General features: G+C 44.9%; 3 protein-coding genes across 5 annotated transcripts in view; all 3 read left to right on the plus strand.

Moving 5' to 3' along the window:
- LOC128117458 (rhox homeobox family member 2-like) overlaps positions 1 to 9587 on the plus strand; it is an 11866-nt gene extending 2279 nt beyond the window's left edge. The window contains exons 2-5 of the mRNA XM_052749353.1: positions 6803 to 6846; positions 7023 to 7476; positions 8133 to 8178; positions 9377 to 9587. Coding sequence (XP_052605313.1) covers positions 6803 to 6846; positions 7023 to 7476; positions 8133 to 8178; positions 9377 to 9469 — 637 coding nt within the window. The 3' untranslated portion in view covers positions 9470 to 9587. The remainder of the gene's footprint in view (positions 1 to 6802; positions 6847 to 7022; positions 7477 to 8132; positions 8179 to 9376) is intronic.
- The window catches only part of LOC128110079 (interleukin-13 receptor subunit alpha-2-like), a 128398-nt gene that overhangs the window by 22226 nt on the left and 81033 nt on the right, over positions 1 to 25139 (plus strand). The window lies entirely within an intron of this gene.
- LOC128110093 (periphilin-1-like) lies at positions 12398 to 23649 on the plus strand. 3 transcript variants are annotated; one of them, XM_052737874.1, is made up of 3 exons: positions 12398 to 12425; positions 22411 to 23117; positions 23187 to 23649. In XM_052737874.1, the coding sequence occupies exons 1-3, from the start codon at positions 12398 to 12400 to the stop codon at positions 23508 to 23510; spliced, it is 1059 nt and encodes a 352-aa protein (XP_052593834.1). In that variant the 3' UTR covers positions 23511 to 23649. The 3 variants fall into 3 exon arrangements, with proteins under 3 accessions (XP_052593834.1, XP_052593845.1, XP_052593829.1); XM_052737885.1 differs by lacking the exon at positions 12398 to 12425 and having other exon boundaries at positions 22064 to 22479; positions 22663 to 23117; XM_052737869.1 differs by lacking the exon at positions 12398 to 12425 and having other exon boundaries at positions 22064 to 23117.

Consider the following 25139-nt stretch of genomic DNA (forward strand, 5'->3'; position numbering starts at 1 on the left):
GTGAATTACTTCCTGGATTGGTTTATGTTCCCATAGCAACAGGATGCATGTGCACAGAGAAAACCAAAGAATGCAGAAATTTTCTACATATTTTCAAAAAAATTTAAATATTAAAAGTAAAATTTCTAACAGAAGTTTTAGAGAAGGGAAAGAGAAAAACCAGGAGATCCAAGGAACCGTTCAACTTGAAAAAATGCATCTTGATGACAAAAATCATTGCTATCACTTAGAGAGAGTATAAGGAGTCAGCAGGGAAGGAAGTGAGCCAGGTCATGGTGGTTGGGAGACTCTTGCAGCCTGACTGACTAGCAGCCAGAGTGTGTCTTTATTTATATAGAAGTTAGTTAGCAGGGATACATTCATGATGTTCCAAAACATAGATCATTTCATTTTTGGTTTTGGACATGTGTTTCACTTCCTTTTGCTCATCTTTTAGTCATCATTAATAAACTATGACAGAAAAGAGTTATTATTTCCCATCATTTCCCTCAACTTTTGACATCATTAATAAACAGACTTATCATTCTTACTCACTAACCTCATAACCCAAGTTTTGAGAATCTAGAGGCATATGACAGCCTGTGCTCAGGCTGGTTGCTTTGGTTGCTTCAAGGACACTAGACTAAAACAAAAATGTTCAACCACCCTGGGCATTTTGCCATGTCTCAAGCAGTGTATTATTAACTCTTAGTGGTCAGACTGCCCAGGAAAAGTCTTCAGGCCAAAGATGCTGCACTTACTACTCAAATTCCGACATAATACAATCAATGTTCACATTTATATCCTTATAAATTTGTCTCTATGTCTAATCCTGGCATTCTGTTGTTCCATGGTTGTATGACATTATAGTGCCTCTACATGAGCTAACTTCTAAGAGAGGGAGGTCCTAACACCTCATACTTTTATCATCTTTCCACTCCATACTTTGCTCATCAATATGTCTCTGTGTAGGGCAGAGTTGTATGCCACATAACTGTCTGAGTGTCCAGTGGGAAGAGGCTTGTAATCTGAACTACAGACAATTCCTCTAGCCCATCAAATCTTGTTGATCTTTTTAATTTTATTTTGTTTTGAATATCTTGTTCCTGTGTAAGTACAGGGACAGATGTTTCAAGTATGTCTCACAGCCTCATGAAGAGACCTCTGGCAGACTGCTGTTATCTGGTAGCCAGCAAATGCCTACCCTGGCAGCATTGTGGAGAGGCCCAGGTACACTGGAGTTGGCCCAGGTACATTGGTGGGCTACAATCCCTCCTACATGGGAGCAGGCTATCTATCTGCCTAATTGCTTCCTTGTTCCCAGCATAAGTCCTCTGCCCACAGGAACACATCCAGCACTAAAAAGGCCAACCTCAGAGGCCCTCAGGGATCCCAACTCAGTAATAGGAGGTACTAATGGCAGTATAGAACCGTTCAAACAGGCAGGAAGACCAGGAAGTGTGCACAGGACAGAGCCTCAGAGTTAAATTAGAAAGTAGACCTGCCAGAAATAAAACCAGAAGGAGCAAAGGTGGACCAAACAACACTGTTTGGTGACAACTCAAATGGAATACGAGGTCGGAGAAGGGCACTGTTGGGCTCCTGCAAAGTCAGAAAGGTGGTGGGCAGCGTCTGAGCAGAGAAGCAGCAGAGTCAGGGTGGCATTTTGGAAAGATCAACCTGGACTGCACTTGTGAGAGCATGATATTCATGGTCTGTAAAATCATCTAGCCTCAGGTCAGACTTTGGCCTATGGAGTAAATTCTCCAATGAAGGATATCAAGGCCCTTCCCAGCTTTTTATTTAGACATAATTCTGCAGTGAGTATCACAGCCAAATCAACACACACTAAGTCATTATAACCAATTTCTACTAGTAAGCATTCTTCATTCTCCATGGGTGTCACTGAAGAAGTTGAATGTTCTTACCACCCCACCAGGGGACTATCTGAGTGCTTGTTATGCCAGCCTAAGCTTGCATCCAGGAAGAACAGGTCCCTCTCGGAGAGCACAAGGGGAGTTTATGTGGTCAACTGTGTACACAACAGAACCATTTTTACTGGTCTTTGAGCCCCACAAAGGCACATTTAGGGTCCTGGAGATTTTACAAGGGCCCAGGTTTCCTTCTGTACACTGGACCCTGGTTAGCCAGGCTGCTTTACATGAGAAATCCCCACCACTGTCCTGCAGCCTGCCTCACTTCTGTACTGATGCACAGTGCGTCATGCTCACAGCACGCTCTCATCTGCTGCAGTCTTCTGACTTCTCAGTGGCCTCTTTCCTGTGCACTGCTGGGTACCCCAGCTCCAACCTCTTTCTTGGGGCTCATAATGATTTTTTTGGTTTTTCCGGACAGGATTTCTCTGTGGAGTTTTGGTGCCTATCCTGGATCTCGCTCTGTAGACCAGAATGGCCTCAAACACACAGAGATCTCCCCTCACTCTTCTTCTCCAGTGCTGAGATTAAAGGCATGTGCCACCATGACCTGGCGAGGTCCATAATTGGTACATATTTCTCCCCCAACCTCGACTCCTTTCCACTGGAAAATTGGCCCAGTTTGTCTCCAGACCATCTCCTGGCCACACCTCTACCATCACTTTCAGAGTTACCCTTCCCTGGAGCTCACTTCAGCCACCCCACCCTCTCCTTCCTCAGGATACTGTCCTTCTAGATGTCTTCCCACCCAGCTCCCAGTCCTGTACTCGCTCTAAATCAACCCTTGTCTCTCTCTACCATGTGTCTCTTACAAACAGCAGGAAGAGTCCTTACTGAGTCCCTGTAGGATGAGACCTATAACCAGGGACAGGAACTATGGCCTGGATACAGCAAGAACGCTCCAGGGCCTGTTGCTAGGATACAGCATACCAGAGGGGTTAAGCAAGAACACCTCCAAAGTGATGTGGCTGGTTGAAAGACTGAAGGGATGATCCCTGACCTGTCCACTCCTTTCCTGGTTCAGAGAGGGCCTGACTCTTCATTATTTCTACACAAGACACCAGTATACACACAAAAAAGAGAGAGGGAGAGAGGAGAGAGAGGGGGAGAGACAGAGAGGGAGAGAGAGAGACAGAGAGAGAGAGAGACAGAGACAGAGAGACAGAGAAAGACAGAGACACACAGAGAGAGAGAACAGCTGCATTTCAGATGAGCCAGGTGGAAGCCTCTGACTTTCCTGCCAAAGACATGATTATCACTTGATGGCTTGAAAGATCAGGCCATGGGGTGCTGAGCAGAGAAAGAACACAGTGAGCTGTGACTAAGTGGGCAGTGCTGGGGTCAGTGTATCCTGTCCTATGAGCCACAAAGGCCTTGTGGGAGAGCCAACCTGGCCGCAGCTGGTTCATGGAATGTCAGGTGTCCCTACTATGCTGACCATGGGTTTGTGGAAGATGTCTCAAATCTAGGAAAGCTTCCCCATTTATTATTCTTTCTGTATGTGACATGATGTCATACGCAGGTAAAAGCTCATCAAAGAATTCATTCCCTGTCAATTATGTTTCTTCTTTTTTTCTTTAAGAAATTTTTTATTCATTTTACATACCAAAAAACAGATCCCCTTCTCATCTCTCCTCACAATTCCCCCAACATACCCCCAACAACCTACCTCCCTATCCCCACCTCCAAAAAGGTAAGGCTCCCATGGGAACTCAGGAGAGCCTGGTACATTCAGTTGAGGCAGGTCCAAGCCACTCCCCTCTGTACCTAAGCTGTGCAAGGTGTCCCATCATAGGTAATGACCTCCAAAAAGCCCCGGCATGCAACAGGTATAGATCCTGATCCCACAATTACATTTCTTCTTAGAGCTGAAAACTTGCTTCTAAAATTGCTCATTTGAATTATCTCAACATTCTTCAAGGTAAACTTAATATTGTCTTGGGTTTTAGTTAAGCAGTGATCCAAGATTTTTTTTTAATTGTGCTCATCAAAAAAAGACTTAGAATTCATTTGTGTTTCCTTTCCCGGCAGGAACTAGCTTTAGGAAACATTTTGGACCACTTTCCTTTTTTGCTTTCCATATTTCTAGAACTGCTCTTACAATCTGCACATTAGCCTCACTCTAGGGGATTGGACAATGGGATGGGAGGGCTTTGGCTACAGATGTTTCTTCATGTGAATGTTGTGACTGTGAATGCACCTGTGTGGACTTGTGCATGCTGACCAAGAAATCCCTCAGGAAAATCTGTGTGCAGATAGGTTTCCCATCTAATAACTATGATGAGCAGAGTCCCATTGGAAAATAGTGTAGAAACTTCACAATCACATGCCTTAACCTGAAGCAGTGGTTCGCAACTTGGGAGTTGTAGGCCCTTTTAACTTTGGGGTCCACAGACCTTAACTAAGACCATTGGAAAACAAAGATATTAAATTATGACTCATAACAGTAGCAAAATTACAATTAGGAAGTAACAACGAAAATGGTTGGGGTCACCACAGCATGGGCAACTCTATTAAAGGGCCACAGCATTAGGAAGGTTGAGAATCACTGACCTAAAGCATTGAGCATGTAACTAAACAAGAAGGAGCCACAAGATTGCATTAATGCATTTCAATCCTGGAGAGTCCCTCACAGAAGATAACCTAAAAGAAAATCACACAGAGCAGTAATTGGGCTCATGAATCACTGCTGTTCTACAGCAAAAAGCTGCTTATGGGTACAGGTTTCCTGTCAATGCAGTGATATGTAAGATTGGGCTACTAGATAGCAGCAGGCGAGCAGCAGACATCCTAAGGAGTCAGAGGAGTAGAGTCCCTTCCCCAGGTCCAAGATGGGGACAGCAGAGTCAAGAGGATCAAAGGTAAAGGCAGAGATGGGTGCTGGTTTCCAGACTCACATAGATGACAGCTTGGAGCAGAACAGGCCTTGGTGTTTACCTCTGTTAGCTACTCCCATATTGCACTCCACAGCTCCTCTGGGTTACACAGCAAGCATCCATCTTTTAGGGTGCTGAATCAACCACCAGAGAGTGATATCCCTCTGCATCACTCTTTGCTAAGCCCTGGGAGCAAACTGCCAGAAATAAAAGAATACACCCAGTGTCCTGTGAGCTCAGTAGAAAGGGGAAGAAATGACCAGTCTCTGGGGCACCCTGAATACATGATTGCTTACCTGCTTCACACCAACCCTGGAACAGTGTCTTGGGAAATTTATCTCAGAATCTGGGGTTGGTATGGATGCAGGAGGGAGGTCTCTGTCCTTAGTGAGGAAAAAGCACTCACGTTCAAATTTCTAAGTTGCTCGCATATGTTGAAGGGATGCTAGGGCTAAAATGAGGGTTGATTTGAAACAGCCAAGCCAGGAACACCAAAGAAGAGACACAAAGTGTTTATGGGATCAGTAGGACAGTCAAGCTGTCTCACACTGGTAAAGACAGGGCTCCTGGTCTAGTGTGGGCAGTCCAACCAGGCCACCAAGTCCTTCAGGAAAGCACCCATGATACTATTGTCTCCTAAAATAGCCTAGCTTCTCCAGCAGCTAATTGTGAGAGTGAGTAAAGTCTGTGTCTAAGAAAGCCTCCCATTTCGGTGTTTCAGGGAAGCCTTCACAATGACTCAGGAGACAAGGAGAAGAGGAAGGAGAGTTGCAGCTGCTTCTTGGTGACTGTGAGAAGACAGAGAGCTGAGGATAATTAAAAGCACCTGGGACAGCTGAAAAGTCAGAGGACACAAGACCATGCAGTGGCTAATGGCGACAAGACAGTCAAGGTCCACAACTCACAAAGCCCTAGTCAGGGATGGATAAAGGGCCTGTGGTGGGAGGGGATTGAGCCACCCCTGACTAGGTGGGCAATGGGTGAACAGAGAATGATCATCTCCTTGGTGTGGGCTAGACCATGTGGACCGTGGGCCCTCCAGTGTCTCAGCCTATGCTATACCAGAGAACTAACCCATCTCCTAACAATTACCTCAATCATTGTCCAGACTCTACCATGATCCTATTAAAAACAAAAACCACGAAATGACAGAGCTCAGTGGCTCTTTTAAATTTTGGGAATGTCACCTACTCTGGAGAGTCTCTCTAACTTTTCCTCAGTTCTGCCCCGTCCTGCAATGATTCTTTGTAGAGCTTCCATCCAGAATTGCTTACTCCTCCTCTCTTTAACCTTCACAACTGTGAGGTTTGGAGCCAGTACCCAGGGTTGATCTTGATGCCCTCAGGTATCTGGGTCACCCGAGGACCTTGGTCAAGCACAGCTAGGTAGAGAAAGGTCTCCATCAGAATGAGCTTGTGAACACCGGTGGAATTCAGCCCTGTTGGGAGCACAGTCTCTCAGGAGGATCTTGCCCTGGCCTACCCACATAGTTGCCATCATTCAGGGCTCTTCAAGGCAGCACAACCAAGATTGGGGCATTTTGTTTGAAGGACATTTCCATAATTTGATAAAGTGATTTAGCTGGGCTCAAGGGCCTGCTGAGTTTGAAAAGGTCTTTGGTTACTCCCTATGACTGAATTTGGACAGTCCAGCATTACCCAAAACTAGAGGTGTCAGCTAAGGAGCAAACCAGAGCCACAGGTTCCGCACCCCCACCGCACACACTCACTGCAGTTTTTAAATACTCCCTGCTCTTTGCAGCTCTAAAGTGCTTCAGGCTAAGCACCTCAGAGGACAAGCCCACAGCCACTGAGGCTGTGCAGGCCAGAATGTGTGATTGGACACATTGTAATTACGTTGAGTCTCCAGAAGACAAGCCTTCCGGTTAAGAGTCACAGCTGTACCTCTGGCGTCAGACCGTGAGGACACGGCTTTTAAGTCTTCAGAACTCGGGTCTGATTGAAAGATTCCTGGCATGGAGTCTCGCCAGTGCTGCTGCCACATTTTCACCAGGTTGCTGTGTCTAGGAGCTAATGAAGACCAGGAACAACAGCATGGTCAGTAAAATGGTTCTGACTCTTCTTGGGCAAAGTCCGGGAAGCAAATTTGGTGGAAAGGCCAGTGGCCAGGCACTTTGATTACCGAGCTCTGCCTGTGGGCCCTCTCCAGGCTTTCCAATGATCCATGGGCCACGATGCTCAGATCTTTATCTTTGTGTTTTTCTCTCTTGCAGGTGGGAATGAAATAGTCCCGAAGGCTGAAGAGGAAGGAGGAAAGAAAGGGCTTGTACAGAGCGAGCTTGCTCAGGGTGAGCTTGATCAGGGCGAACTTGCTCTGGGCGAACTTGCCCCAAGCAAGCCTGCTCAAGAAGAGCTTGCTCAGTCCGGTCTTACTCAGGAAGCCACAGGAGTGGTAGAGGAGGGAGAAAACGAAGAAGAAGAAATGGAAGGAGGACAAGCTGGAGATGGTAGTTCTGGCGCCATGGACAAGGGGATCCAGGCAGAAGGTGGTCATGGCAGCAGTATTGAACAGCAGCCTCAGCAAGAGGCGGCAATGCCTGAGGGCACCAACAGTCTCCAGGCTGGTGACAACCTGTCTTTCCGGAGACGCACCAGATTCACCCAGTCTCAGCTGCAGGACCTGGAGCGTCTTTTCGAAGAGACTCGCTTCCCCAGCTTTCAAGTAAGGTAAGCAGAAGGCCTGTTAGGCGCCTGGTTTTCTATCAGTGCATCCAGGCTGTCCTTTGGTGCTCCCTGACCCCTGATTTCCTCTACAAACAAAGCCACCATGTCTGGACCCTCCAGCAGAAAATGGATTCTGGAGTAAGCAGATGTGCCCTAGTCCAACTGGAAAGATTGTGTTTTGTTGCCTGTTTAATTGACACGTGAGTGGGAAATTTAGACAATGCTTGTTCTAAATAAGTCTCTGTAAGTATGAATGAGAAGCCTGAGTTGTGGCTGGGAAAATGCAGGAGGGATTCCACCTCAGATTAAAATTTGACTAACACATTTCATCGTGGAGGCTCTGTTAATGAAGCTTTACATGATAAGTACATAGACCACATACCTGTGTTTTGGGGGATTACCCTTAATTTTGGTCCCTGAAAGAAACCTGTTACTGAAGTAAGTCTCAAAGTATGTGTGAGGAATACTGTGTGTGTGTCTGTGCGAGTGTGTGCATGTGTTTGTGTATGTGTCTGGGTGTGTGTGTGTGTGTGTGTGTGTGTATGTACACATGTCCACACACACAAGTGTGGACACAAACATTTAAAAGCAAACAGGACATGTCTTTATACAGTTTATTTCCACTACAAGGCCTGAATGTTGGAATCTTTTCACTTCAGGAAGGATCTTGCAATATCAATGGGTGTGCCGGAAGCAGATGTGCAGGTCAGTATTTTTTAAAAAATTAATGTTTTGGAAGGGCTCCACATCTTGTGATGGTGCTGTCTAGAAGAGAGGTGTAGCAGCAAATTGGGACCTGATGTTGCATCCCAAGGATGCCAGACCCAGTCCACAGCCAAACTAGGCTCAAGATGATGAAACACCTCCATTTTCTCAGGCAGGAAATGCCAACCTGGACACCTGAAACCTAAGATGCCAAGGTGCTTTGTCTGACCCTCAGTGAACATAGTGTGTTCTCCATGACCTTCTGAAGGCTGTGCAGCCCGCATGCCTCACTTAAGTGAAGAGACCATGTTCTTGCCCACCTTCAGCTCTTTCACTCTGTGTGTCTCAGAAAACCTTTTCTCAGACTTCTTGATCTAGTCTGTAAATGTCCCATGCCTGGCTTAGTTCTGAATCAATACTGGGACCAGGAACCTCAAACGACCCATAACCCTTTTACCAGGCTTTTGTTGGTTATGTATGTGAACTCTGCTCACCATTACAATCAGTCCTGACTTTTCCAGACCACATGCCCACAAGGGAAAAGACCTATACACAGTATGCTTGGAGGCTGGGGAGGAAGCATAGAACAGGAAGAAGTGCCCTTTGTCTCATAAAATGTGCATTGTGGATACTCATAAAAGGCTATCACCATGGAGCCTTTTACAGAAAGCTTTGGGCCTTGAGATAGTACTCTGGGGTTCCAAGAGAACTGTTTTTGATACTTTTCAACACACAGCAAGGACTGAACTAGATCTGCATGCTTTCCTGAAAGAATGCGTTTAAAGTATCAAGTGATGGAGAGAATAGACTATATTCTGGGTCTGTTCCATAGCAGAAGGACTGGGTGTGGGGGTACATGTCCTCAGCGGCTTCATGGGGGTGTTTTGACTGTTTCAATGAGAATGAAACCTGTTGCTTCCAGCATTCTGAACAATCAGTACACACTTGAGGTAAGTCTTCAACCGTTCTTGGGGTTAGATCGATAAACAAACAGTTTCTGGGCAAACAGAAATGTGGTACTTTGCTAGGGGAGTAGCTCTGTCCTGGAGCACCATACCTAGCACATACTGGCCCAGGGATGGGTTCCATAGATGTTCTAAAATGCTAGTAAAATTGAGCCAGTATACGTGGTTAAAGGATATGTTCTTCAGTGGTGGTACAGTACAGTACTAAAAGCAACCCTTTCTTCTGCTTGTAGGATTGGTTTAGGGCCAGGAGAGCCATTTTCAGAAGCAATAGAAAGGTGGTGCTGATTGATGCACCACCTGGTCCCCACAACAACGATTCCTGAAGATTTTGGAGCAGCTCATGTGTGGCCTCTTTCCAAAGCCAGATGACCTGGAACCTGGCCCTGCCCCCAATGTCTCGGCCGCCTGTGCTGGTCATGACAACCTTTTCTTCCCTGCAATTATCTCCACAATAAAGAGGTGGATTCTAAGTATGTTGGTTCCATTGTTTTTCAGGTTACTAAAATGTGAGTATAAGTATTTGAACCATATTAGCCTATTCCAGAAATGGCATTTATGGCAGGAGGTGACACTGGCAAGCTGTGGTCACTGTGCCTTGCTGAGTGAGGAAGATTTCCAGGTGCTATGCTGCTTCATGCTGACCCCACATGATTCTCCACACCCTCATCATGGGCTTGTCAACTCACTCCACCTCTGTGGAACAATTATTTATAATGTCAGGTGGGGCAAGTCTCCAGCAGAGGACACTGTGTTTCTAGTCATGGCTGTTCCCACCCATCTCCAGTATGTCCCCACCCTAGACCTAATCCCCAAGGGGTCATGGTGGGGAATCACACAGGGAGAAGCAGAGATAGACAGAGAGATGGGTTCACTGGGGCCCTGGAGGCATCAGGAGGAAGGGTCCTGAGGCTCCACATTGGATGTTCCAGCAAGACATGACTTTCCTGAGTTCCATACAGGCCCTTGCCACCATCTTCCAGGTACAGAGTGTTATCTGGTGACATGCTCCAGTTCCTGGCTGCCACATCCAGTGGCTTCAGTCTTCTCACTGAGGCTGATGTTCCATGAACGGAACCTGTGGGTGGCATCCTGTGCCTCAGCTGACTGTGGATTCTCATTCTGTGCTCCCCGGTTATGTGGAACTGAGATGTGCTGTTGACACTCTTCCTGGGGAGCCGGGAGAAACTGGGAACAAACATCTTCTAAGCCTAGTTGGAGCTATCAAGCCTTTTACTTCCTGTGTCTTAACCATCTCTCCCTTATTATGATATGTTTCGCCTCCATTTGGAATGTCTTTTGTCTTCAGGAGCTTTCCTCCAAATGGAATGTCTTATCTTGGAGGAAACGGCTACACAAAATGTGTATCCAGCTACAGGGCCAGATCCTGTGGAGGCATGCTCTAGGTGACCACATGTCTGGCTCAGTTTCTGACTGGACTTCCTATCAATTAGAAGAGGCTCCACTTTTCTGTAGCTTACATTGCTGTGCAAGGGACCGTGTGTCTGTGAGAAGGCACCTTCATAAAACATGGACGGAGACTGTGGGGAGACCAGGTAAATGTGTGAAAAGGGATCTGTGTTTCTATTGGCTGACTACACATGACTGGCTGGCATCTGTGTCTAAGGGTAAGCGTTTTCATTGATACTTTAAGAGAAAAGACTTTCTGCTGTTCATTGAGGACATTTTGTAAACATCCCTTCACTCAGATATCTCAAATCCATATACAACTTCCTCCTGAAATCACGGGGCTCGGTTTCTATGACTTCCCTTGTGTAGTAGGACTTATTAAAGTCAGAGCCCCCACTTCAGGGACTCTGAAATCCCTGTCTTACTGCTGGGTTTACCACGCTCTTGAAGACTTTCCACCCACAGAGAGCACTGTGAGCATAACCACCATGCAGCGTCAATCCTTACCTTCCGGATCTTTCTCTCAAGCCCTTTCAGTCCATAGTAGCAGTGCTCTATGTCTTCCCTTCAGTGAAAGGCTGGATATTTCCTCCAAAACAATGAGCTGTTTGATTTAGCTAATATCCAGCATTATTTGACATGGTTTTCCTATTTCTAGCCATGGTGTTCACATTTATAGGTTGAGATGTTTGCCCTACAATATAATTAGAATTCCTGGGGGCTGTCCAGCCATGCTGCAGCTCTATGCACAGCTAAGCCTCCAGTTCTAATACTTCTTTTTTATAATTAGTTAATTAACCAAAAGCCAGATATTTCTATGCACTCCTGTGAACAGTGGGAGGGTATAACACAAGGAAGAACAGCACTAGTCATCCTGATGTACACAGTATGTGACATGTGAGGTTCAGGCTTCCTGGGATACATGAGAGACTGTCACAAACACAAAACGAAGAAACAAACCAAAGGAAAATACTGCATTTTCATTCTCAGGTCCTATTAACACCCCACTGTAGCTGGAGTTTTCTCTCAGGGGCCCACCAAGCCCAGGCAGCCCGGCAGCCCACTTATAAAATAAACACACAGATGCTTATGTTATTAAATTGTTTGGCCTAATGGCTCAGGCTTCTTGTTATCTAGTTCATATATCTCAAATTAACCCATATCTATTAGTCTATAAGTTGCCACATGGCTCGTGGCTTAGAGGTACCTTACATCTCGCTTTCCATGGCGGCAGCTGGTAGCGTCTCTCTGACTCAGCCTTCCTGTTCCCAGAATTCTCCCCTCTACTTGTCCCGCCTTTACTTCTTGCCTGGCTACTGGCCAATCAGTGTTTTATTTATTAACCAATCAGAGCAACACATTTAACATACAGAACATCCCACAGCACCCCACCCCAACCCCAGCACTCTGAAGCACTGTCAATGAGGTCAGTCACTCTACCACAAGAAGTGCACACAACCTCTCCACTGTTTATGGCCTTCCAGAGTCTGTGGCACTTACTCTGCCCAGGTTATTGTACAAATGCACCCTCAGCCCTCAGCAGTTTGTACTGCAACACAAAGGGTGCAGTTGGTGCAGTGTCTGAACTTGCAGAGCTGAGAAGCACTGGACAGGACCTTCTATAAGCATTCTAATGCAGATTCTTCACTGGCTGTCTGGAGTCTGTTAACTTTTGCAAGGGTTGCACTGGCTGTTTCGAAGTGCTGCACAACACACTGTAAACATGGGACTAAAATGCCACTGCTGAAGGTGGAGGTCCGGAACTGGCCTCTGCTTTCAGAGTCCTTGAAGACTCTTGAAGCAGACACATGCAGAGCTGACCCTGTCTACTCAATGTTCATCTCATGTGTCATAGAGAGTCGGAAATGTGGGGTCTGGAATGTTGAGAAATTTTCCAGTCTTCACCCAAGCCTCATGTGCTCATTGTGAGTTTTTCCCACCTTCCCCAAGAGATATGGTCCACACATTTCCACAAGGCCTCAAAATTATTGTTTTTTTTTCTTACTCACTGCAGATTTGTTCCCATAGTTTACCACCACCCATTTCCTAGGAAGATAATTCCCCAAGACCAGGGGACTCAGTTGAGATGCCACTTGGAAGGTTCCTTCTACACTCGCCTTGCCCAAGGGCCACACCTTCCCTGTAAACACATCCTGCTCACTGAAGCTCCAAACTGCTGTGAGGGGGGGACACTGCCCAGCCGCAGCCATGACAAGCAGCATGTTAAGATGCCGGTAAGCCACGAGCCATGTGGCAAGGTATAGATTTATAGAAATGGGTTAATTTAAGATATAATAACAGTTAGCAAGAAGCCTGCCACGGCCAAATAGTTTAAATAATATAAGCATCTGTGTGTTTATTTTATACGTGGGCTGTCGGACTGCCGGGGCATGGCAGGACCCAGAGAGAAAACTCCAGCTACACTGCTGTTGGTTTGGACCTCAGGGGCTCAGTCCATTGCAACTGTCAATCATTCCAGGAAGCCAGAAAGGAAGGCTTCTGATTGGTTACAATAACTTGGATGTTAGGTCGTTAAGGTATAGAAGAGAAAGAAGCCTTCCTGGTGGAGTAGTTCTCCTGCCAGAAGTATATGGGTCTCCCCCTCAGAATGTGAAGAGACACAAAGGAAGGCAAACCTTGAGGATCTTCAACAGCATTCCTGTCATGGAGCATGGAAACATCAAACATCTGCCTCTTGAGGGACCTGACCAGGAAAAATGGAAAGGTCAGTGCATGTTAGGAGTGGTGGGTTGGCCATGTCCATGAGGAGATGTTGTTCCTCAGAGGTGACTGGAGAGGAGTGGGGCACTGAGGGCTTCACCTGCCTTGATGTCATAGCAACTTTGCACCACCCTGGTCCCTGTCGCCTCTTCTTTCTGTTTTCTACTTTCAGGTGCTGAGACACCGATGCTCTCCCCATATGAAGAGGGAAGAAATGAGGAAGAGGGTGGAAGGGACCACCCTGTGTCGGGAGCCCAACAGCAGAATGGAGAGGAGTAGAACAGAAAAACAGGGAAGACTGGAGAAGGTCCTTCTGCTGCTGTACCTTCAGGCATCATGGATGACCGAGAGAGTGCCAGTCCCAATAGCCAGGAGAATGAGCGTCCACCTCAGAAGCCAGTTCCTGAGAGCATAGGGGGTACCGAGGCTGTGCAGCTTTGTGATCTGTGTACAGCATATATCACATCTGGTGCCTCGAGTACAGTGTATGTCAGTAACAGTGCCTGGTGTACAGCCTCTGCCTGTTACTGTGCGCCAGGTACAGCCTATGTCTGTGACTGTGCCACAGGTACAGCCTGTGCCTGTTACTATATACAGCCTGTGTCTGTTAATGTGCCCCAGTTACAGTCTATGACAATCACTGTGTCCATGTACACACTATATGACTGTTACTTTGCCCCATATACAGCCTGTGCCTGTTACTGCCCCATATACAGCCTGTGCCTGTTACTGTCCCAGGTACAGTCTGTGCCTGTTACTGTGCACCGTGTACAGCTGTGCCTGTCACTGTCCCATATACAGTCTATGCCTGTTATGTGCCCCAGTTACTGCCTATGCCAATCACTGAGCCTCGGGTACAGCCTATGCCTGTTACTGTGCCCCAGGTACTGCCTGTGTCAATCACTGAGGTCCAGATACAGCCTATGCCTGTTTCTGTTCCCCATGTCTGTCCCGTGCCATTTACTATGTCCAATGTACAGCCTATGCCAGTTAAGTGATCGAGCACACCACCTATGGCAGTTCCTATTGCACACCCTATGCTCTTCCAGGTGGGTGCTGTACAGCCATACCAATTACAGTACCCAGTGTTCAGTCTATGCCAAGTACAGTGTCAGCCAATGAGCAGCCTGTACCATTACAGGACCCCATGTCCAGCCTGTGTCAGTTCTGACGCCCAGTGCACAGTCCATTCCAGTTACCGTGCCCAAAATGCAGCCTGTGCCAGCGCTGGGGTCCTGCAGCTGCCTCTGTGACAGGGCTACAGCTGCAGGAGTTGAAACACCTTTTCCAGAGAAATCACGATCTAGTGCTGAGGAAGGGTAAGCACCTTGTGTGGCTTCAAGTCCCTTCATAGGGAACAAGCTGGTACAGAGAGGCCTCTGGCTCTCTTTCAGCTGTGCTTCTTGTCTTCATTTACTGAAAATTTCAGATTACATTTTGAAGTTTTATTGTGTCTTGGCATGAGTGTGTAGGGGGGACGAGAGGAGCTGTGTCTCACATTTGGAGGTCAGAGGACAGCTGGAAAGACCTGGTTCTCTCCTTCCAGGATGTGGGTCCTGGGCTCAAAGTCATCTCCTCAGGCTGGCTGGCAGGCATGTTCATCTGCTGAGCCATTTTGTCTGCCTCCATTTTGCCCTCCAGAACCAAAGTCACCCACACATTCCAGCCTGCAAGACCCCTGCCTTGCTGTCCTAGGCTTCCAAAAGGGAGTGGGAGCTCTATAACTGGGAGTGGAGCTATTCTCATGTAGTATTTAGGTGGAACAAGTAGAAATGTTTAGCGGGGCAAGCCTGAGGTATGGTTGGGATAATTCAGGTACCACACTGCCTTTGTTTATAATGTTGATACTTCTGTATCCCCCCTCCCTCCTCTCCTCACATGGCTCAGTCTGGTCACATCCACTCTGGACTCTCCCAGATGTCCCTGCCTCTGGTTATGCTCTCCCACAAAACTATTATAGACTTTTCTTCCACCATACTAGGTGCAAGTCATGTTCCTACTTCTTTATGTCTTTTTTTACATTCAGTATTTATACCAATATCTATATACAAGTGCACTCCAGTCCTTTGATGTTGGCATCCTTAGGGTAGGTTTTCTCTGTGGAGTAGTCCTGGGGTTATGACCAATAAAGGATTCAAATTAGTGTAGCTGGGGATTCCATGATCCTAAACTGTTTGAAATACTGCAAAGTAAGCATAGATTTTATCCTTACAGGAGTATATGGGTGTGTGGATAGTGGACAGGCAGAACCCAGCACTGATAATGTTGACGTAAGCTTGGTTAAACAGAGACTGATGGGAATGGGAAAGCATAGAGTCCAAATGCCCGGTCCCTCTGCTGTTTTGAAGCATCTGGTGAGGCCACACATCTTTGTAATTATCTGAAGCACGCTGGTGCATCTGCCTGAAAATCCTGCTGACTTCCTCCATAGTGAATTACTGTGGGGAGGCCGGAAGGGCATGCAACGTTTGGACATTTGTCCAAGGACTGTTGTGCAGTACTGGGGTGGACACTGGGCCTCGACATTCTAGGCAAGCACTGGACTCTGTTCCAGCCCCTCAGCCCCACACAGCAATAGAGTAGCGAGACAGCAGGTTCTTCTGTGCAATCTAAATTATAGAGAGCAGCTAATGTCACACGAGGTTTTTTCTGATTATATCCTGATTACCCTACTGAACAAATCCCTCTTCCCTCTCATTGCAGAGATGGTTCAGGAAGAGGAGAGAACAGATCTGGTGAGGGAAGAATCAGCCAGGACTTAGCAGTGCTTCTCCTGGGACCCCGCTCCACCTTAATCTAAAGATTGTGCAGGATCCCCAGTGTACCCCGCCTTGACCAGGATCCACTTGCAGATGCATTTTTGCCTTCCGCCCACATGTTGTTACATCTTTCTTCCCTAAGAACCTGTATTTGAAATAAATAGATTCTCAATTTGCTTTCTTCATGTGTCTTCTGCATCAGTATGTTATGTATGACAGTTATCAATGAAATGTCATTAAAAGAAAATGACAAGGTCTCCTTTTGTGGGGGGACATCACTGAGTGAGCATCAGTAGCCTTTTATGTCATGGGAGTTTGTCAAGTGGTGTTTACAGTGACTCATAAATTCTCCTGTCCTCCATCATAGTGTTTTCATCCTCACCCTGACCACGTTGTATCACACATGGGCAAGAGGAACATTGAAAATCTCTAGGGAGATGGTGTTTATCCAGACAGAGCTGGTTCTGACCATACCTGGGATTTCATACCAACCATAGAATCTGAGAGAACCATTTTTGTTTGTTTCTTTTTAAATTGTTTTGGTTTTGGTTTTCTTTTTCCAGTGGACAAAGTGTCTGTTGTGGTGACAAGAATGTTTGTCAAGTAGACAGAAGCTAGATGCATCTGGAAAGACGGAATCTCCATTGGAAAATGACTCCATCCTGTAAGCCAGTCTGAGGAGCGTTTTCTTGATTAGTGATTGATATGGAGAGGGTCCCTCCCACTGTGGGTGGAGCCACCCCAGAGCAGGTCATCCTGGAGTGTATTAGAAAGCAGCCAAGAGGACCAAGCACACAGCCTCTGCCTCAGTTCCTGCCTCCAGTTCCTACCCTGACTTCTCTCAATGATAGACTGTGAGCTCTGAGAGGAAATAAACTTTTCCTCCCCAGTTTGCTTTAGTTCCTGTGTTTTATTGCAGAAGCAGAAAGCCAACTAAAGCCAACTCAAATAAAGAAATGGACTGATAGAACCTCTCTTCCCTCACTTTCTCCCAAGTCTCCTCCTTCCAACTCCTCCCATGCCTTCCCCCCACTACTCTCACATTAATTGTCTCTTTTCAATTATTCTTCCTTCGTATAGACATATGTGTATGAATAAGTGTGTGAATATGGCCTGCTGAGTCTGCTTTAGTTGTTGGTGTGTATGTGATTTCAGGGCTGCTCCTTTGCCTTGACTAACCACTTAGAGGTCTCATCCCTGGGAGAGGTCAATTCCCCTCTCTCTGTAGTCACTAGCTGCCCACAGTTCTCTGTCTAGGAACAAAATAATTGAGTCTGTATCCCCATTGCACCCTTGATAAATTAATACTAGACCTCTGTGGATTGTCACACTAACAGAATATAACCCCTCTGTCATTTTTAAACTGCCTGAAAGATTTTGCTGGGCTATATAATCTTAAGGGAAAGAATAAAGGTAGAGTTAAAATGCATTAGAAGGAAAACCTCAGAATGAGAGTAGGAAATCATCAGGTAAATAAAGAATAGAGACTGCAAAAGAAGAATAAAGAAAGGTCTGAAGGAAACAGTCACGAGTGTGTGTGAGTCTTTTTCCCTAACCCCCTCAGATAAAAAGTCATAGTTCCCAGTAGTAGGCACTCACTCTGGATTCCCTTTGAGCCCTGCCCTGTTGGAGGCTCGTCCCCCAGGCAATGGTAGTGTCTTCTCTTTCCCTCTGGCTCCTACATTCTTTCCAACTCCTCTTGCACAGGATTCCCTGAGCCCCGAGGGGAATGATTTGATAGACACATCTCATTGAGGATTGAATGTCCCATGGTCTCTCACTTTCTGCAGATTGTACATGTGAGTTTCTGTATTTATTTTCATTTGCTGCAGGAGGAAGTTTATCTGATGGTGACTCATCAAGACAATGATCTATGGCTATAAGAGAATGTTTTTAGGAGTTATTTTTGCTTTAGCGGAACAGAAGTCTTTGGTTTTCTGATAGGGTCCTGTCCATTCTGGTTTCAGGATCTTGGTGGTCTGCACAGTGTTGGGGATAGGTCCATCTCATGGAGTGGGGCCTTAAATCTAATCAGTAATTGGTTGGTTACTCTTACAGGTTTTGTACCACTATTGCATTAGCACAGGTCATCATTGTGTATGAAAGGTTTTGTAGCTGGGTTAGTGTTTACCTGTAGTGTGCAGAGTACCTGCCACTACCATGAGCACTAGTCAGTAGTGGTGAAGGCTCTAGATAGGCCCCAGTTCAATTTCTCCATGTTATAACTCTGTGAGTTATATGGGTGTTGTCTTCACAATAGAGCCTCACCATCAGTTTGTAGAGAGCAATCAATGACCTTGGCAGGAGCCTAGGTTGTGTGAGTGTTGCCTTAAGGCCCCTGTGGCCAACAACTCAATTAGATGTAACCCTTTCCAGAACTGGAGGCTTCATTTTGGTGATGAGAAGTGCTCAGTTGAGGCTCTGTCTCTCCCATTGTTTGGGGAGTTTTATTTTGATCTCCTTCATATGTGTATCTATTTGTGGAAGTCTTTACTGTATCAGAGTTCCATACGACCTTCAAATAGCCCCTTAATTTTAGCTGCACCTTCCCATACTCCCTCTCTCATTGTACTCTTTCCTTTCCCTCCCATATAAAATGACATATTAAACATTCTTTGACAATTTTGTATTTGTAGATAATGTGTTCTGATTACTCTCAGCTCTTGACTTCTTTGATCAGTCCTGCCCCATCTTTCCCACTTAACCCTCACCTGAAATCCCTTTTCCACATTCACATCTTTTTTTTTTTCGTGATCCACTGAGTTTCACCAGCCTGTCTGTGTGACCATGGATTTGGTACTACCCTTTGTAGCTCAGTGACCTCATCAGTAGGTGTACAACTAAAGATAATGATTGCCCTCCCCCAGAACCTATCAGTAGCCCAAAGGTCAGTAGGACATGTCAGTGTGGTGTGAGCTCCTTCCATATCCATGATTTACTTCTGGCAGCTCTAGTCTTGTATAAAACTAGTACCAACCGTCCTAACTGCTCTGAGTTCATGATTGCAATGCCTATATCATGCCCAGAAAAGTGTATTTTTCAGCTTTTCTCCCCATTTTACATCTCTTGCATTCTTTCTATCCTCTCCTTTTGGGTATTCCCTGAACCTTAGAGGGGTGATATGAATGTTCTGTATAGAGCTAAGAATTCAATTATCAGTTGTATGAGCTTTGAGTCTATGTCTTAACTGTTTCCAATGCAAAGAGAAGCTCCTTGATGAAGGCTGAGAGCAGCACTAATGTATGAATATGAACATAGGTATTTAGAAAGCAGGTTAGTGCCATGTCAATTTAGATACAGAAAGAGTTGTAAGTTACTTTTTGGGCCTAAGACTTCTTCCAATATCTTGTTTCCTTGTTTTACAGTACTGTGTATGAATTCCCTCCTGTAAAGCAGGCCTGAAACTCTACCAGAGAATAGTTGTTTACCCCTATAACTTTGATGTTACTGTAGTACAAGTGGGCACATCTTGTCTAGCATGTTGGAATTGTAGTTCATAATGCCTTTTCTACTCCAGCAGACTGCATAGCACCTTCTAACACAATGGAAGTTAGATAGCCTGGAGGAAATTTCCAGTCTGCTAATAGAATTTTGTAAGGAATTTTGTACACTTATGAGGTAATGCATACTGTGTCTGCCCTTATGCATATATATATGCAAATTGAACTATTTGCATTTTCCCCATTATAATTATTAGTTATATTTCTATACAGACTGTATGACAATTTGTAGCACCAAAAAAAAATCACTCTAGGGCATTGAATGAATATAGGTCTCAGGGAAATTACCTGGAATGGGGCTCTAATGTTATAGGGTGCTTTCACTGACATAATTCCTCATATAGCAAATAATATCCTGGTGCATTTGCCATGAGAGTCACTAGAGTTGTTACATTGTAGTTGCTTGTGGAGCTTCTAATGTAATGATGAGTTTCTTTCACATATGCCTTACAGTAAGAGGAGAAATTCTTCAATTTCTTGGTAAATAACTAATTCCAGGACAGTGATGAATTAAGACAAATTGAATTAAGTTGAATAAAGAAACCCACACTCTAATTGGAGAACTACAAACTTCAAGATGTTTTAAAAATAAAGTATCAACAAGGACATGATTTTCTTACAAAAATAACAAGTTGAAGATTCTTTGTGACCTGTTATGCACTCAACTGACATCAGGAATTTATGTGACTCTCATGAATCGCTGTTCCATTTGGGGAAACTGACTCTTGTGTCTGAATTCCTAAATGATTTAGATTGTCAGCAGCTCTCCTTAGACACTACAGATTAATCAGTCAACAATCAGAATAGATCACAATGGTTAAGATACCAGAAATTAATAGAAAACTTTAAGCATAATAACTTCTGCCTGAAAAGAAGTGTGAATTTCCCCCACTGAGTATGTTTTCTGCAGTGATATCGTATTCTGTAAATTCCTGGTTTAAATCTTTTAGTGTGTTATTATTGCTGTTACAGTAATGTTCAATTTTGTTGTATAGACGAAAATTGATGTGGCCCCTCTGTAGGGTTTCACTGTTTTGTTTGCATATGCTTCTACTCCACTCCCTTTTCTCTGTCTCTTCGTGTCTGTTCAATCCCACTTTCTTTCCTCCTATCTGTCTTTATCTCCCCCATCTTTCTATCACACAGAACAAGCTGTCGTTCATTAGTCATGATATGGCCTCTCCTGCTATGGTCCTTAAATTTCACTACTACCCTTTCCTGGAGTGTCTTTCAACTGCTCTTGATTTGCCTTGGCTGGCTATCATCTGTTCTTTGTAGAATAAAATGTCATTTCCTTCAGACAGCCTTATGTAAGGCCAAGTTATTTTCCCTTTGTGCATGTTTTTGTTGTTAGTGGTGTGTCCAACCTTTTAAAGTCAATGTGTTTGTCCAGTACATCGAGGATGTCACAACAGATTAACTTGATCTCAGTTTTAACCATTTGCCGGTACTTGCAAATCATCTTTAGTTTGTCCTCTCCTCCCTTGTTTTCTTCCTTCTATTCAAAGCTGCTGATTATTCTCCAGGATGCTCTTCTGGCTCCAGTTACATTTTTATATGCAACAGATAAAAAGTTTCATTCTTCAACAGTCAGCTCCATATCCATCCCTGCTGCTTTCTTCATTGATTCCACCATTTCGTCATATCGCCAGGCCTGCTCTGCCAGCTTTGCCTGGTACACCAGATCCTCCCAATCATCCATAGCGGGAGCAGCTCCAGCAGGGTATGCACAAAGGATGGAAGCAGATAACTTCAACTCTCAGCTTCTCACTCCGTGTCCGAGCAGTAAAATTGGCGGTGCCTCGTTTATTTAGGTCTTACTTAATTTTTAAACTTTAAGAAATGAAAATACAATCACATCCTTTCCTTTCCTGTTTCCTTCCATTCCATATCCTCTCCTCCTAGATGCCTCTCAAATTTATGATCTCTTTTCCTTAATTTTCTCTCTCTCTCTCTCTCTCTCTCTCTCTCTCTCTCTCTCTCTCTCTCTCTCTCTCTCTCACACACACACACACACACAAATATATGAATACAATTTTCTGAGTCTATTTAATGTTGCTTGTATATGTATATGAATTCAGAGATGACCACTTGGTATTGGTAACGAGTTAAAAGGGTCATCCCTGGGGAAGACTAATTCTTTAGCAGCCTGTGGTCCATGTTTACTCGTGGAACCTTGTGAGATTTCCCACTTTCAAGTTAGCATATTGATTGGTATTTTCCTTGTTCAGTTTTTGTTTAGGAAATCATATTGTTGAAATATCATGGGTGAAGCTTCCCTTTGATTTCTGGTTCCTACAATCTTTACTCCTCCTCTTAATGATGCTCCCTGAGCCTTAGGAACAGGAGTTGTTTAATATATATTGGGGCTTCACGCCCCACAATCACTTGTTCTCTGAATTTGAGTGTTTGTGGTTTTCTGCAATGGTCTCTCTCTGTTGCAAAGAGAAGCTTTTTTTGGTGAGGGGTGAGAGCTACACTTATTTGTAGTAAGTGGAATTCACTTAGGAATTGTACAGATTTAGTCAAGTGGTAGTACTGCATTCTCCTCTAGGATGCAAGACCTCACTAGCCCCAGCTAAGTGCCTAGCTTTCAAGCACCTGGCATGATTTCTCTGCTGTTGAGTGGGCCTAAGTCTAATTAGAGAGCTGTTGGTGGGGTTTCAGCAGCAGCGGTGGAACGTACGTGTTGGAGAGTTCTGATGACGAATTTTTAGACAATAACAGATTCTTGAACTGAGCCATGAGTATGGTTAGAAATTGAAAGTGAACAGGAAGGGAAGTACACATTTCTGTTCGCAGAAGTACAGTGGCTTCCATGAGATGAGATGTGGTCTGAAGGATGGTGTGACTACAAGCGACTTCCAGGAAAACAAGCGCAGGGATGGTATGACTGCAAGCGACTTCCAGAAAAACAAGCGCCTCCTTGGAAACATCCCAGTGATGGCAACCATCGATTAATTAACGTTGTGCCAAAGAGACCGCCTCTGGGAGGCAAGAGACCATCTCTGCTAGCCAGACCCGATGAAGGAGGCTACAGTAGATACTATTGTCACGTTGATTACCAAAAATGGGATGAGGGCCGCTGTTTTTCTCAGAATCCAAGAAGTGGCCCACCCTACAAAAGAGGCCCTTATGGCTACCGATGGTCAAGAGATGAGTATGCCACAAGCCGACAGCCTCAATACAGGGCCATGAGAAACGGCTTTAGAAGAAGACGTTTCTATTCTTCCCATTATTCAAGACAACGATCTCCCCATGAACGGGGCGCTCCTTTTTTGAGAGAATCACGTGTGGACGGGAAGGACTCCCTACCCAGCAGATTTGGCTCCAGTCTCAGCAGGAGAAGCAGGATGCGCTCCTTCCATCAGTCTCGGCTTAGATGTAGAGAGAGACCCATCCAGTTTTTGAAAACATCAAGAGATACTGTGCCCTCAAGTTCTTCATCCAAGGTGTTAAAAAGCCCCCGCCGGCTGACTGAGAAGGAACAGGCTGATGCTGCAAGCAAGTGGGCTAATGAAAATCCCAAGAAGTCAGAAGAAAATAACTTGGCTGAAATTTCCGAGTTTGAGACGGGATCCAAGGCACCGTTATGTATCAACCAGACAGAAGAACCTGAGTCAAACACAACAGCTGGCCCGAAGGGATCCAAGGCACCATTATGTATCAACCAGACAGAAGAACCCGAGTCAAAGACAACAGCTGGCCCAGAACTGTGTGAAGACAGCCAGTTTAGCAGTTGTTCAAAAGCGATTGCCTCAAAAATCACAGAGATTAAGAAGGTTTACCGACAAGTCTGTGAAACTTTCAGGATGGTGGTGGAAAGGCTGGTTGAAAAGGATCGTTCATTAGAAAAACCTATACAATTTGCAATGAAGCAGAGTTTGCATGAAATAGGTGAGCAACATGTTGAAGAACTCAAGCATTTCATTATGGAGTATGATAATTCTACTCAAGATTTTGGAGGCCCTTTTTAGAAGAATTAGGGCTCAGTTCAAACAAATTTTTAAAGCTTCTAGACTTTTCCCTTTGGACTTTTTAAATCCTTACTATTTTGTGATGAAGAGAAGTACTTTATGATAACTGACCACATTGCTAGTATCAAATAAACATCTACAATAGCTTTTAAAGTCTCCCTATGTTTGCCCTATGTGTAGAATCGTCTAATCTATCTTCTTACATCTCCTCCCTCCCAAAAATAATGTTCAATTAATTTTTTAATGTTTGATAAAGTAGTTCTGGAGAGCAGCTCTCTGTACTTTACTCATGATCAATAGTCTTCCATGGTGTGCTGGTCTCCGGGGTACAATTTGTAGTTAGAGATCATTCCAGGTTGCATCTCATAGGCATTGTTAGCAATTTGAGTTGAGTTTGACTTGCTGCCTGCTTTTTTTCTGCTTTGCAACTTTCCGTGGTGTCAAACTATGCTGTCTTAAGGAAGTAGAACTTAGCTGTCTTGCAATATTTGCTTTGAGAATAATTCTTCTTTTGTATAGGAAAGAAGCACTTAAAAAAATCTCTAAATGACACATTAAAACAAAATCTTCTTCTCAAGTCATTGAACTTAGTGTGTCTCTTCTATGAAGTGATGCTCCTAACTGCTCTCTCTGAACAACATTATAGATAAGACTGATAGGATGGGGTAACCTGAGATACAAGATACATTTTAATTTGAAATTTCTCAGAAAACCTTCTGGTAGTGATAAAAAATTAGACTATACAACAACCTGGAGTTTTGTATTAGGCCTGTTCTTTATCAAAGAGGGACCTGACAAGGAGCTCATGATTGGGATAAAATGATAGATTTCTTTGTTAATTTCCGTGATCTTAGTTCTGTAGATTTAGAGAATCTCCCTCTTCACAAGTGTTATCATAGAAACAAGGCAGAATAAGGCATCACACCATAGGGAATGGGCTCTAAAAAGGCAGTTCATAAGCTAGGAAACAAGGAGGACCCTAAGAGGGACACATGGATCACCTTGGGAAGGAGAAACAGAGGATATCTACATGAGTAAACTGGGGGTGAGGGGGGCAGTGGGGGAAGGGGATGGGGAGTGAGAACATGGTCAAGCTGGGGCAGTTGGAGTGGGAGAGCAATGAAAGCGATATCTTGATAGTGGGTGTCATTATGGGACTAGGGAGAAACCTGGTGCTAGGGGAATTCCCAGGAATCCACAAGAATGACCCCAGATTAGACTACTAGCAATAGTGGAGAAGGTGCCTGAACTGGCCTACCCTGGTAATCAGATCGGTGAATATCCTGTCATCATAGATCCTTCATCCAGTAACTGATGGAAGCAGGTACAGATAACCACAACCAAGCACCAGGCCGAGCTCCAGGAGCCAGTTGAAGAGTGAGAATAAGAATGAGGAAGGCAGGATCAGGATCATGATGGGGAAATCTACAGAGACAACTGGACCAAGTTTGTGGAAACTCACGAACTTTAGACCAACAGCTGTGCAACCCTCATGGGACTATACTACCCTCTGCATGCAGAAGAAACTTGGTTTCTTTGAGGAGCCCCTGGCAGTGGGATCAGGATCTATCCCTGGTGCATGATCTGGCTTTCTCAATCCCATTACCTGTGGCTGGACACCTTGTTCAC

The sequence above is a fragment of the Peromyscus californicus genome, unplaced genomic scaffold (assembly GCF_007827085.1).
Source record: "Peromyscus californicus insignis strain IS unplaced genomic scaffold, ASM782708v3 Scaffold_10__1_contigs__length_136768540, whole genome shotgun sequence".
Lineage (NCBI taxonomy): Eukaryota > Metazoa > Chordata > Mammalia > Rodentia > Cricetidae > Peromyscus > Peromyscus californicus.